The sequence below is a fragment of the Zootermopsis nevadensis genome, unplaced genomic scaffold (assembly GCF_977971745.1).
Source record: "Zootermopsis nevadensis isolate Lab colony 2312 unplaced genomic scaffold, Znev_1.0 Znev_ptg000006l, whole genome shotgun sequence".
Classification (NCBI taxonomy): domain Eukaryota; kingdom Metazoa; phylum Arthropoda; class Insecta; order Blattodea; family Termopsidae; genus Zootermopsis; species Zootermopsis nevadensis.
In genome coordinates, this window is record NW_028259138.1 from 4,249,917 (window position 1) to 4,263,292 (window position 13,376).

The window sequence follows — 13,376 nt, forward strand, 5'->3', positions numbered from 1 at the left end:
TTTTGCCATGGGACCTAGTTCCACTCTTAGAAATGTCATTAACATTAATTCATGTTTTTCTTTAAATTAGGCACACATTGGTGTCTTTATTTAACATGGGTCTGGTATACATAATGTTAATGGAAGGTACAGAAAAAAAACATACAAGGAGGTTACAAATGATTGAGTATGACACTTCAAAAATTTTAAGCACTTGATTTTTGTTCTACAAAGTGTACAAATAATTCCACATGTTCTTCAGAAGATGTTATAGACATACTGTTGTCACAATAAAAATAAGAGTTACAGGCTATGATACACTGGATGTAGTGATGTGGTACGGCACGGGAATACCATGTCTGTGTCTGTCAAGAAGTAAAAAGTGAGTTTTACATAATATAATACAGAATCCCTGAATGATGGATATAATACTTCAGTTTATGAATGATTGCCTTCAGTACTGTTTTATATAAAAAAATTATAACCAGTTAAGTTACAGGCACAAGAAAGATCACTACAAATTTTGTGACTTTTATGTTCAATTGAATGCCTAGACTGTCATGCAACTGCTTTGACTAATTATTACCCTTAATTAAGATGACATAACAATTACAGAAGGTTTCACCAGATCCATAGTATCAGGATGAATTTAATCTTTATTGACAGTGCATCTTGGCTTATGACTAATCCAGCCGGCCATGCTTCATAGTATCCAAACACTGAAACACTAACCATGGAGTTAAAGCTCAGCCAGCAGTCCTATAGTATAGTGCATTAAAAACCTACTCCTGTACAATAAAGATTAAAATTTTAATTCTTTAATACAAATTAGTTTTAATCATGAGTCAAATACTGAACTCTACTCAAGGGCAGCCATAACGCCCATAAAACTACATCATGACAAAAGGCAAATTCTTTGAGCTATCTGCTCTGACTACATCATTTCCATTTAAAGGAGACAACAATGGGTCAATAATATGAAGTAGAATAAATATTTAAATAAACTTTTTAGAAATAATACAGTCATCAATAACATGTTATATTTTTTAGAAAAAGAAGATGGCTGTTTTCTGGGTTGTAGCGTTATAAGTCTGGATGAAGTTTTTAAACGTTCAGAGGTCCTTCCTGCCTCCATGAGTAGCACTAATAGTAATAGTTACTCATCGGCCTGATGATGGAGGCAGCAAGGACCTCTGAAATGTTGGTAAACTTCTACCAGACTACACAGTGCTACAACTCAGAAGACAGCCATCTTTGGACTCACCACTTTCAAATCCTTAAATCCTACCTAGAGAAAGAATTTCCCATGATACACCATGCTACAGTATGTCATTCATGGGAAAGGATAACTATGCTAGCACATTTCACTATGCTTCCATGAGACATTGCATATTATTTTCAACTTAACTTTGTTGATACACATAATGATCAGAGCAATTCCCTACAAGTCCACAACCTTTCAAATCTGTAAATCTGCAAAAGGCATAACAAAATGATCACAACTAAACATTTTGTTGAAAAACCTCTAATTAGTAATTTTCTGGAAGCCATACTATATATCATTCAGGATTTTAATTGAAAGTTTATAATACTGTGAATTACTGGAGCCCGGATTTTCTTTGTTATAAGGTTTTCATTACACGTACACAATACACAGTATTACACTGATACACATTTAATCTCTTACAAAATTAGTCCATACTACTATAATGTCAATATTAATAAAAATAAAAATGGCCATTGCAATTTTCTGTTAATAACTCTGATATAAAATTTAATTAAAACATGTCCACAGTTTCTAGAGTTGGAAAGAAAAAGACACATATGCCATAAGCTTTCTTCACACTATGACAGATGTATAACAATAATCATTATGGTTATTTTTAGGTTTTCATGATTTTCTTCAGTTCTTCTGGATGAATGCTGTTACAGTACCAAGGCTACAGCTCCTTCAAACTTACTATCATTTAATTTATTTCAATGCTACAAAATTCTACAGTTGATAACATTATCACTTAATAACCTACAGATAAACTTATTAACTTCCTGGTAGGGAGAACATTTTGAACAAATTCATATGAGTACACCTTGTCTCCCCATAAACCATCATTCACAGTATGTCATAAATATCTTGCATTTAATAGGCAACAAATACAGGACACTCAAAACAATGACCATAACAATTATAACAATCAGAGAATTATTGACTGAATGAACAGGTTATTTAACAACATTAAAGAAGTAACGATGTGCCACACCATATAAGTGTATGGGAAAGTAGAGGTATAGCTCCACACATTCTGAATATCTGTATTAAATAGAATAAAATGATTAGGTTCATGCTCCAACTGCTTTTATTCTGGAACACACTGAACAGGAAACTGGGTGGGCCTCACGCCCTGTCTGGACAAGGTGGCAAAGAAAAAGAATAGGAAAGGTGTACTCTTTGGAGTACGCTAAAATTCCAAAGGTGTCCTTCATACATCACAGCCAGTGACATCAGTAGGTTGCTTCATTTATAACAATAACTCAAAGGAACTGTGGGCTTACATCTCTCTTGAAAGGAATAACAAATGCAGCAAAGGTATCAAAGGTCATTGTTGTGAGCCAACAATGACATCCCCAATGTTGCAACAATGTGTTCCAACAATTGCATTCCCCAGTCACAACAATGTGTTTCATGAATGACCTCGAACCCCACTGTTGCAACAATATGCTCCAAGAATGATCCTGCTTCATGCAGACTGCTTAATTAGTAGGAAAAATGTGATGAACAGACAGATATGGACAGGCCCACAAGGTGTTCTCTGCTCACGCTAAACTGTAAAAACAACACATAAAAAAATCCCCACTGTGATTACAAACCACTTCTTCATCCCATAACCAGTCACTATACTTACTGAACTACCCCCAACTTCTAACAGTAGTCAGCTACTAAGGTTTAAAATGTAAAGGGAATGTAACAACTTGTCACACAAAAATTTGTCTGCAATAAATTGCACACAAATAAGCACATATTAGACACTGGTATACCAAGTGGGAGATCTCTGATCTACCCACACAGCTACTTGAGACTCTGGAGAAGTTAAAACATCAAAATCTAATAATCTAGTAGTTCAGAGTATTTCACTCTAAATAATATACCAATGAATAAAACAATCAATGAAGAGTGTAAAGATTTCATGCTCGAGTGGGTGAGATACATGTTCTGCAATTCATTTGAAATTGAAACTCATGTAAATAATCTACCAGAAGACCATGCCTTGAGCAATTTTGATCTCTTCAGATCATTTGAAAATCGCAGCATGGCAGGTTCATTAAGGTATGCTGTGTCAGCAAGGTGTCCCCCACTCTGGGAGCACAATGCATATTGATGCACTGCAGCTATTCCCTGAGACACATGCTGTGTTGTCAGAGCAAGCTGCTTCTTGCTGGCTAAGATCAAGTGTGGGCGATACACATAAAATGGACGTTCACTGCTACTTATTTTACTATACTGAGTTTTACGAAGTACCAAAGGAAATGCTGGTTCTGCTTGTTCATCATCAGGAAAGTCAGTACAGAATGTTATAGTTTGAATTTCAAACCTTGATTTTGTCTTCTTTCCAGAATCAAAGTCACCTAACATAGATGTAAGCAAGTGGTGATATCTGGGTACTATGTATTCTTCCCACGTTAAAGCAGCAACGTTATAAACTTTCCCCATAGTACGGAGAAGACAATCTTTCTCCATGACCATCCTAGCCACTGCTCCTGCTTGTAGAGATGGGAAAGGGAAGTTCCAGGGGAGAATGGATATGCCTAGTCCAAGATCCTCAAGCACCTCTGTACCACGGAGAACTGAGAGAACTGTATTTGGCAAACCTCCATCATATATAATATAATCTTTCACACCAACTAGCTGGTGGTAGCTTAAAAATTCTGCAACAGTCGACTTTAATAAACCTGGTGTTGAAGATGCTGTAATACAAAGAGCAGTGCTATTTAATGATGTAGTTTTCTCATTTGTGTAATGCACAGGTATAAAAGCTTCAGAAGGCACTGCATCATCAGTCTTGTAAAATGTGACTCCATATGGCACATCAGTAACACCTACAGCTCTGCAAAATAAATAGTAGCCAGTTATTCTGTGAATGTTTTTGTCTTTTAAAGCTTCATTAACAGTTTCTTTCATTTCTATTTTGGAAAAGTTGAATTTTCCTGATGTAGATGTGTCTCTATCTTGAAACCAGAAACTACAACCAAAATCTGGAGTGCTATTTCCAAATTCTACTGACAGAGCTTTGACCCTTCTTTCTTCAGACAGTTCCCAATATGCTGAGTAAATAAAATGTGTATTGCTGAGTCTTTGCCATGTAGGTATTGATTCTGTAAAACTTATGAATTTTTTACCATATGATAAATTTCCAATGGTACAATCATCAGAAGCCAAACCACTTTGCTGTCCTCCAGGTTTCCCAAAAAAGTTCAAAACCTCCAACACATACCGCAGTCTGTTGTATTCATGCCGATAAAATAACAATGTAACCACACTCACAAGTGAGATAATCACCAATGCAAGCTGATAGTATTTCTTCATAGTTGATGGAACAGCCTGGTGATGAGAAATAAGTGTGTTGCTGCCCTTATGCATGTTAAGTCTTCGGTTGTAATATTACTGGTACACAGAGTACAAAGCATTTCAAACAAATGGATGTTTTTTGTATAACCTGAAATACCAAATCAAGTTTACTTCAATTAAGGAACCAGAAAAGGAGATAAATTCAAAACCTAGTCAGTTCATGCACAAGTGTAGACTCAAGCAGAAGAGCTGGAAACTCCTACTCTCAAGTTTGATTTATCCATAATGCATACATTCACTTAATGGTCAAATCATTCGACATCAAATCAACACAGAAAACAGACATTTCAAACCCTTAGAATTTAATGACTTTTTTCAAAATTGTAGTCCCAATATAAATAAGTATCCTTGCCACATGGTACTGCTTTATGGCAACTACTTTTTTGGGAGCAGACATCCAAAGTTGTAAAAACTTATTTTCGGGCACAAGTTGGCTTAGAAACAGTGGCATCTTCTGTGTTAATTGAGCTGCAGACCTCATTTTAATCACATTTCAAAGTAAATAAAATGCCCTTTCCAACCACGTATTTACAGCACAGTTATATTTTTCATTATCTTCAAATTTGACCCTTGACCCTGCATTTCTCAAAATACATATAATATATAGTGTGCATGTAGCAACTGTTTAATATATATGAAAATATCAATTTGGGACTGCAATGGGATTGGGTTTTATGAAGCATTTTATTGTGAAAATCACTTCACCTGTATTGAAAAGGAAACTTAGAGCAACAAGAAAATGTCTCTTTGTTGTGTTGATCCGACATGCAATAACCTAGTCATGTAGAAAAATGACTTTTTTTGTAGATGGGAAACATCTATCAAACTATTCACTGTAATCAATCAATTTGTACTGCAGAAAAAAATCCCTAGAATTTACATCAATTACCAGACTTTTCATTCGGTATTAGCAAAAATCTAATTTTATACAGCACTAAAAGAATATGAATTATAACAATGAAGTCTGAGGTATTCATGTAGAAAGTGGTGCACACAACATTTATGAGTTTATAAACAACCACCCTACCAATTTTCACATCTGAGGCTACAAATCACCGAAGGATGAAAATAAGAAATAAGTCTGCATTGTCACCATGTTGTTATTTCTACTCTACATAAAGTTTTAGAACTATACATTATTGCTGTCAAACCTGAGAAGTCCAAACAGCCACCACGTCTATACTATGAAGATGGAGTTATGAATAAAGGCAAGCATGGAAGTCAAACACCACAATCCGCACAATTCACACACACACATGTACACTCAGATTCCCTGATAAGCCTGGGGAAGGATCAATTCAGATAAAAAGCTTTAAAATTTGTCCATGGATAGGGTATTAATGTTTCCCATGATACTGAAATAAAACCACAGATATGAAACAATGTGGTTAGTGATTGTATGACATGGATCTTCATATTATGAGAAGTTGAAAAATTATAAATCCACAGTACTAATCAGATTCTGGCTGAACTGATCAAAGCAGGAGGCAAAACGTTAAATACCAAGATACACAAACTTATTCCCTCTATATGGGATAAGGAGGAAAAGCCACAGCAGTGGATGTAATCTATCATTGTAATAATTCATAAAACGGGTGACAAGAATGGCTGTAATAATGATAGAGGAATATCCATCCCTCATCATCTGCATACAAAATTTTATCAAACATTCTTCTGGCGAGATTGGCTCCATATATCAATAAAATTTTTGTGGATCATCAAAGTGGCTTCTGTCATAATAGATCTGGGAAGTAGGTAGGCATTTCCATTTAAAAAGGTACATGTAAAAATTATTTTCATTATCTTTGTATTGGAAATATAGAGGTTATAACCATTTCTCAATGCCTACTTACTTCCCACCCACACTGTATAACTGATAAAATATTCTACATTCACCAGATACTAGAGAGAATGTGGAACAGTACATCAATTATTTATAAACTTCAAGAAAACCTGTGACTCAGTTCAAAGGAAAGCTCTTTAGAATATTTTCCTTGAATTTGGTGTCCCTTAGAAGCTAGTCAAACTAATTAAAATGTGTTTAAGTGAAACCTCTAGCAAAATTTGTGTAGGTAAACATTTCTCTAAAATATCTCCTACTCAGAATAGCCTGGAACAGGGAGATGCTCTATCACTGTTGCTCTTAAATTTTGCCTTAGAATGTGCCATCATGAAAGTCCAAACAAATCAGGGCGGTTTGGAACTGAATACGACACATCGGCTTTTGATGATATTAATCTGTGGGGCGATATTATAAATACTATAAAAGTGAAAACATAAACACTCTTAAGGGCTAGTAGGGATGTTGGTCTAGAAATAAATTCGGAAAAGAAAAAGTATACGATCCTGTCTTGGTATCAGAATTCAGGACAAAACATGAATATAAGGATAGCTATTGAATCGTTTAAAAACGTAACAAAATCCAAACACTTGGCAATGACACTAATAAGTCAGAATGACATTTATGATGAAATCAAGAGCAGATTCAATTCAAGGAATGCTTCGTATCATTCATATCTGGACCTAAGAGGGAGGTAAATAGATCATGGCGAAAACTGCATAATGATGGGCTTCATAGCCTGTACTCCACAGCGATTAAATCAAGGAGGATGAGGTAGGTGGAACATATGGCATGCATGGTGGAGGGGAGGGCTGTTTTCAAGGTATTGGTTTGGAAGCCTGAAGGGAGGAGACTGCTGGGAAGACCTAAGTGTAGGTGGGAGGATAACATAAAGATGGACCGATGGGAGACAGGAATCGATGAAGTGAACTGGATGCAGCTAGCTCATGATATAGTCTGGTGACAGGCTTTTATGAACAGTGATGAAACTTCAGGTTACACAAGGAAAGCAGGCTGTTCTTTCATAAGCCAAGTAGACCATCAAATTTTCAAAGACAATCCTGCACCATACAGTGAAGTGAGTCAGTGATTAGAGAATTCACGGCTTTTTGAGGTAAGTAAACATTAAACATATTTCATGTAGTTTTATTTAAAGATAATAAAAATAGAGTTGAGCAAACCTGTTGAAATCAAGACTACAAGCTAGAATTTAATTTACAAACAATAACAAAATCTATAATTTAGAACTGTCAGGCCATATCACAGTATAATTTTGTGAGTATATCTGTAATAATGCTAACCATATGATGGCCTTGGGTCATTACTGAATTTCAGATGAGCATATTTAAAATGTAATTACACTTAATATTTAAGTGTAACAGTACAGCAACAAGTCATGCTACATGTTTCAGCACCAGTTGAGCCACATCACTATCACAAATATTAATGGTTTACAAAATGATAATGGTTTATCTTTTTGACCAGTACATTAACTTCAGTAAATAACATTAGACATATTCAATTTTACAAACTTCAACCAAGAAATATGCAAAATAGGAAAAGTAGCCTTTACTAAATGGTTTACATTGTATATTTGTTAATACAAGGCAATAGCACACAAATTTACATCTGAATTATTTAAACTGTGATTACATTATGGCTGAAATAATAACTTCTTCTGTACCTTCCATTTTTGGTGTTCTATATTGTTCTTCAAGAAAGTGTGTGTGTCTTTATTTGCGATTTAACAACACAATCAGTCGCTCAGATTTTATAGCATTACTTGCTAGATTGAACTGAAAATGATATGAAGGGAAGAAGCCATGGCATAACTGAAACCACTCTCCTTACATCAACCTGGTGTGATTGAAAAAATCCACAGAAACCATCAATCAAGACAGATGATGTGTAGACCAAGATTACAACCTAGGACCTAAAGTATTGCCCATTTTGTATTTTATGATAGAATGGTAACATGAGGAGATGGTAAAATTAAGAACACCTTGTTTCAGTTATGAATGCATGATATACACAAAGACCAAACCTTCAAATCTTATTTCCAAAGCAACGTGTATAAACATGTTTTGTAATGTCAATGTCCTTAAAACTCCATGATGCAGTACCTGACACCCATTCCACTGGATACAAAATTACCAGAACTTTACAAAGAAAATGGTTACGATTGATCCCTAACCACAACAAATAGAATACATTTCAAAAAAATCATATTCTCTTTCCGTAAGATCCATTTTAATACAATTTTCCCACGCATGCTTTTCCGATGACAATTTTGTATTAATTTCTCATCTCCTCCATGCCTCTAACAAATGTGTAGACCACAGCACAAATTCCTGAGCACGTACGAAGTAAAATGTATACACATATACCAACTTCTAACGAAAAATGTTACTTCAGTCACACAAAATTTCTACTTTTCAGTTTACTGAATGCAGTACAGTTTAAATACTGCCGCAGTGCGCAAATAGGTTTTCTCTACAGTTTACTTAAATCTTTACAGTTCATTTTGTCATTCAGAATAGCAGAAATACTTACCATAATAACTGTCCAATGTCCCAAACCACTTTCAAATTCATACAAAAAGTCATCAAACACAATCAATTATTCCCTTCAAGTCATACTATATTCTCACATTATGATATGTAACTTCCTACGATTCTGCCGAGCTAACGTAGATGTGTCCATCCAATGCCTATGCTAACAACGGGGCACTGAACGAGTGCGGTCACCTATGTACCATAGCCTAGTAAGCTCACTGGTATCGTGATTGGTGTATGCAGTAGCCCAGTCGGTATGGTTAGCTACTTCCCTATCGTCAAATTTCTTCTGTTACTTCATCCAGTTACGTTACATTCCAATAACAGTGGGACCAAGGTTCCCTACTTAACGTTGAATAACGTTTAACTGAAGTATATCTGTACTGAAATAAAATTTTATTTACATATTAATGTATACCTTTACATTATTTATTTACCCAAAGAATACATTATTTATTTACACAACAAATTATATTATTTATTTTACCCAAACATTACATGTCATTTTACTCAGTAACAACTTCACAAACTTGGAGTACCTTGAGTTGTGACACTAAGTATTTCACTAGTCGCCATCATGTAAGGAGTTACTTTCACTGTTTCCTTAAAATTTCCAGGTTGTCCTGTGCCAGTCCAGGTCTGTGGTTCAATTCCCGAACGGACTGGGCCTTGAGATGAAAGGTAAACCAGGCTTCGGCATGTTGATCTGGCTTATAAGAAAAACGAAGCAGGTGTAATTACATGATTTTTGGAACGCCTTACTTCACCTAAATTAGACTGAATGCTTAATTTTGGATTTGTAAACACATTGAGTTGAAGGAATGTGGCCCACTTGGCCACTTGCGGGTCACCTTCCTCGGCATTCTTTCTGTCCCAAGGGAGCCGGGAGTAGAAAAAAACGGGCAAACATAAACCAACAAAGAAAATACTTAAGCGATGCGGGGTGATGACTGCATTACGACCATCGCATCCTTGCGATGGACCAATTGAATTTGAACACAGCTTATAGGCGCGTTCCCGCCGTTGTGGAGGAACGAATCAGATCGCCGCATTTAAGCCAAATTCAATAACAAATTACGTAAGCGCGATCGTGGTTGCGGGGTGGTCTCTAAAGTTTTGGTCCTTCGGTTGAGCGGGGGTGTTTTTTCTTTAAAATAAATTAAAATGACTCTTGAAATTTAAAAAAATCAAATATACAGGAAGAAATCCAATTACTTTTATCATCCTATATCGAAGCAAGTATCAAAAAGCACACATATAATAAATCGAGAAAAATAAGATTTTATAAATCACACAGAATGATGAAACATCACAAATTTTCTAGTAAAATTAAAAAAGAGTAAGCAAAATAAATATACAGATATAATATAAAGGATATAATGCTACTAAGAAAAGAAACATGTTCATGACTTCCTTCAATTTTAGAGCGAGATTTCCCTCGTATTTACGCACCAATTCAACAGAGCTTCATATTTCTATGTCTGGTGCTAATTTTACAATGGTGACCTCCTATGTAGAGATTTTAAAAGGTCATACCACTACAAAATAGAGACAAGTTATCTGATGCATTAAGGAGAAGTCACTTTACTGGCCAAAAAGAAAATGGGTAGATAAAAGGGTCCTAAACATGGAAGAGGGTCCTGTAAAGTAAAGTAAAGTTTGTCCCGCTATACGCAATGTAGGCTTCCTTGACCTCGGCAGTAGAGGGGGTGTGAGGTCATCTTCACGCCCCGGCCGGCTTTACCCCGGGAAAGAACCCCGGTACCCATTGTAGAGGAGGCTGGGTGGGCTCCAGAGCTGGTCTGGACGCAGAGGCTAGAGGAAAAATCCTCTGCCCCCGTCGGGTATCGAACCCCGGTCGCCCAGCCCGTAGCTAGTCACTATATTGACTGAGCTATCCCGGCTCATCAGCTCAAAAAAAATTAAGATAAATAATGATCTCACGCGTACCTTGTTCAGTTCTCGAAGCAAATTACTTGGAGTGTATTGCAAATTGCAGTTGCCAAGTTGCAGAGCATCGATTGCAACAACAGAGCACATTCGCCTACCACTACTGTCACGAGGAGTCATATCTTGATAATTTCCCATCCATTCAAATGTACTACTGTAACCTCTGTAGGTGCTCAACCGTTCACAACCTGACAAGAAACATAATCACTCCACTAATACAATAACAAAGAACACTCCATAAAAGTCTTCAGTGTGTATAAAATTACAAATACGTTTTCATAATGCTAAGTAATTTAACTCTGTTAAAGTTACCACTAGTGAAGATTTTTGATTCCTCAAAACTGTCAGGAAGAAACTCAAATGTCTAGTACAGTCCATAACTGATTCACCAACTGAAGAATTCAATGAAGATTTCGGCCTGATGACGGAGGCAGTATGACCTCTTAAACTTTGGTTAACATCTACCAGACTACACAGCGCAACAACCCAGAAGACATGGATCAGAATTTTACATTCTAAGTAAGAAAAACATACTGACACAGAAGCAAAGCACTGCACTAATTTATATGTTGAGTTGGTCTGTCTACATAGATAAAATATTTAACGGCATGGCAAGGCTTCACAGAACTCTATGCAGTTACTCAAACAATTGTTTATGATCAATAAATTTTACTTTACTAGAGCAGGACGCTCCTTCCGGAGCGCATTGTCTAATCTGATATTTTACTTCTTTACTTCGCTGTTCTTGGTCTGTCAACTTTCTACGATATATTATTCGATGAAGACGTATTGTTTCTGTTAAAATACTATGAGAAAATACGGAAGGGAATTTTTGAAGGCAATATAACAACACAACAAAGAGAGTAAACAAATGACGTAACATTTTTTATTCTATGATTTTTTCGAATAATAAGAGTGTTACACTTTTACATTTATCGATAAATATTCTAGATTTTGTAATGTGATTATCGTCGAAGATAAGCCATTCATCGTTATAACGTCGCCATGCCTTAAAATGTCCGTCGTTTCCAGTACCATTAATGTCCACAAATTCGACCGCACTTTGCAATTTCCAATGTTTACCATACATTAATTGGTTGTTTTGTCTCATTCTCATTATTTCAAATGTGCGTAGTTCATTTAGTGTCAATCTATTTATTTCCAAAATCATGTACTTTTGACGGTCACCAATAACAATATCTGTCGTTCCACGTACGTAGTGATGTTGACATTCCGTACACGTTCCGTTCACATCTGTTTTGGTTTGATACTCCAATAAGTCTCTGAAGTTTGTCACGTTCGTTTGTGGTAAGTTCATTACCAATATTTGATTTCTATAACGTTCTTGACGTTGATGACCATTTCTACATGTTTTTGTATTCACCGTCTGATAGTCAAACATGTTTTGCATTTCAATTGGTAATTCCTCGAAAATGTTGTAGATCGTTTCGGACACACTTTGAAAACCTCTTCTCAAATGTTCTTTCAGTTTTTGTCGTATTGAAATGACATTATGTAAGTTTTGAGGATCTCTGTATCCGTTTGCAATCTCGGATATCAATTGTGCACCGTTGTTATCGCCGTCGTATTCATTTAATATCATTTCTTTTAGACTTTCGACGAACGTAGTAGCTGAATGCAACATGTTTAGTCTGATCCATTGGCATTCTCGAGTTTCAAATGTTCGACAGTTGTTACAATTTCACGTGTAGTCGTCGTTTCATTCCGCTTCACTCTCCGTATAGGTTGTTCATTCTCTTCATGAGTTATTGTTATTTTTTTCCCTTCAACTTTTACACGTTTAACTGCATATTGGTGGGTTTCGTGCCGGAACGCCGTCCGATGTGATATAAGCGTACGACGCACGATCATACCAGTGGAGTGTGGTGAGTTGCACGCATTTCTACTCTTACCTTGCCTTGTTAAATGACGCCTCCAAGAAAAACTACTCTTCCACTCTTTTACTTACTTATACCAAGTAATTGTATATTTAAGATTAATTACAAGCATCTTCTTGCCTCTTTATTTTGTGTTCTTTTATTTCCATTGCAGTGAAGCTTCAAAGACATTAATTAAAAAGAATAATTTCATAAATTACACAAATGCTGAGTCTCATGTACAATGCAAGTTGTAAAAGGATTCGACGAAAGATATGAAATTTGCCTTAAATACCATTTACAATAACTGTCATGGCAACCTGTCTGCTGATTTTCAACATGAAATGAAATCGTTGATCATCAGTGGATTACAACGTAATATATGAAGTATTGATCAGTGACGATGTTGGCTAATTGCGTTGTAACACCTCATGAAGGCGGACACACTGTTTGTGGAGGATTGGGGAACATACTGCCTCCTGCACTGCGTTGATAAAACCCAAAACACCAACATCTGTCTTTAGCATCGTACGGACCTGGAATGTCAATAATTT

General features: G+C 36.0%; 2 protein-coding genes across 3 annotated transcripts in view; both read right to left on the reverse strand.

Moving 5' to 3' along the window:
- The window catches only part of LOC110829856 (spliceosome-associated protein CWC27 homolog), a 56,444-nt gene extending 47,359 nt beyond the window's left edge, over nucleotides 1–9,085 (reverse strand). Inside the window, exon 1 of the mRNA XM_087343578.1 lies at nucleotides 8,994–9,085. Within this exon, the coding sequence (XP_087199704.1) occupies nucleotides 8,994–8,996 (3 nt within the window). The 5' untranslated portion in view covers nucleotides 8,997–9,085. The remainder of the gene's footprint in view (nucleotides 1–8,993) is intronic.
- LOC110840401 (uncharacterized) lies at nucleotides 55–9,131 on the reverse strand. 2 transcript variants are annotated; one of them, XM_022085417.2, is made up of 3 exons: nucleotides 8,994–9,131; nucleotides 8,125–8,297; nucleotides 55–4,688 (listed from the first exon to the last, which is right to left on the reverse strand). In XM_022085417.2, the coding sequence occupies exon 3, from the start codon at nucleotides 4,610–4,612 to the stop codon at nucleotides 3,212–3,214; it is 1,401 nt and encodes a 466-aa protein (XP_021941109.1). In that variant the 5' UTR covers nucleotides 4,613–4,688; nucleotides 8,125–8,297; nucleotides 8,994–9,131; the 3' UTR covers nucleotides 55–3,211. The 2 variants fall into 2 exon arrangements, with proteins under 2 accessions (XP_021941109.1, XP_021941108.1); XM_022085416.2 differs by lacking the exon at nucleotides 8,125–8,297 and having other exon boundaries at nucleotides 8,994–9,127.
- Nucleotides 9,132–13,376: the final 4,245 nt, after the last annotated feature.

Coding starts and splice junctions, on each gene's coding strand:
- LOC110840401 (XM_022085417.2), bottom strand. CDS start 4,612: ATGCATAAGGGCAGCAACACACTTATTTCTCATCACCAGGCTGTTCCA.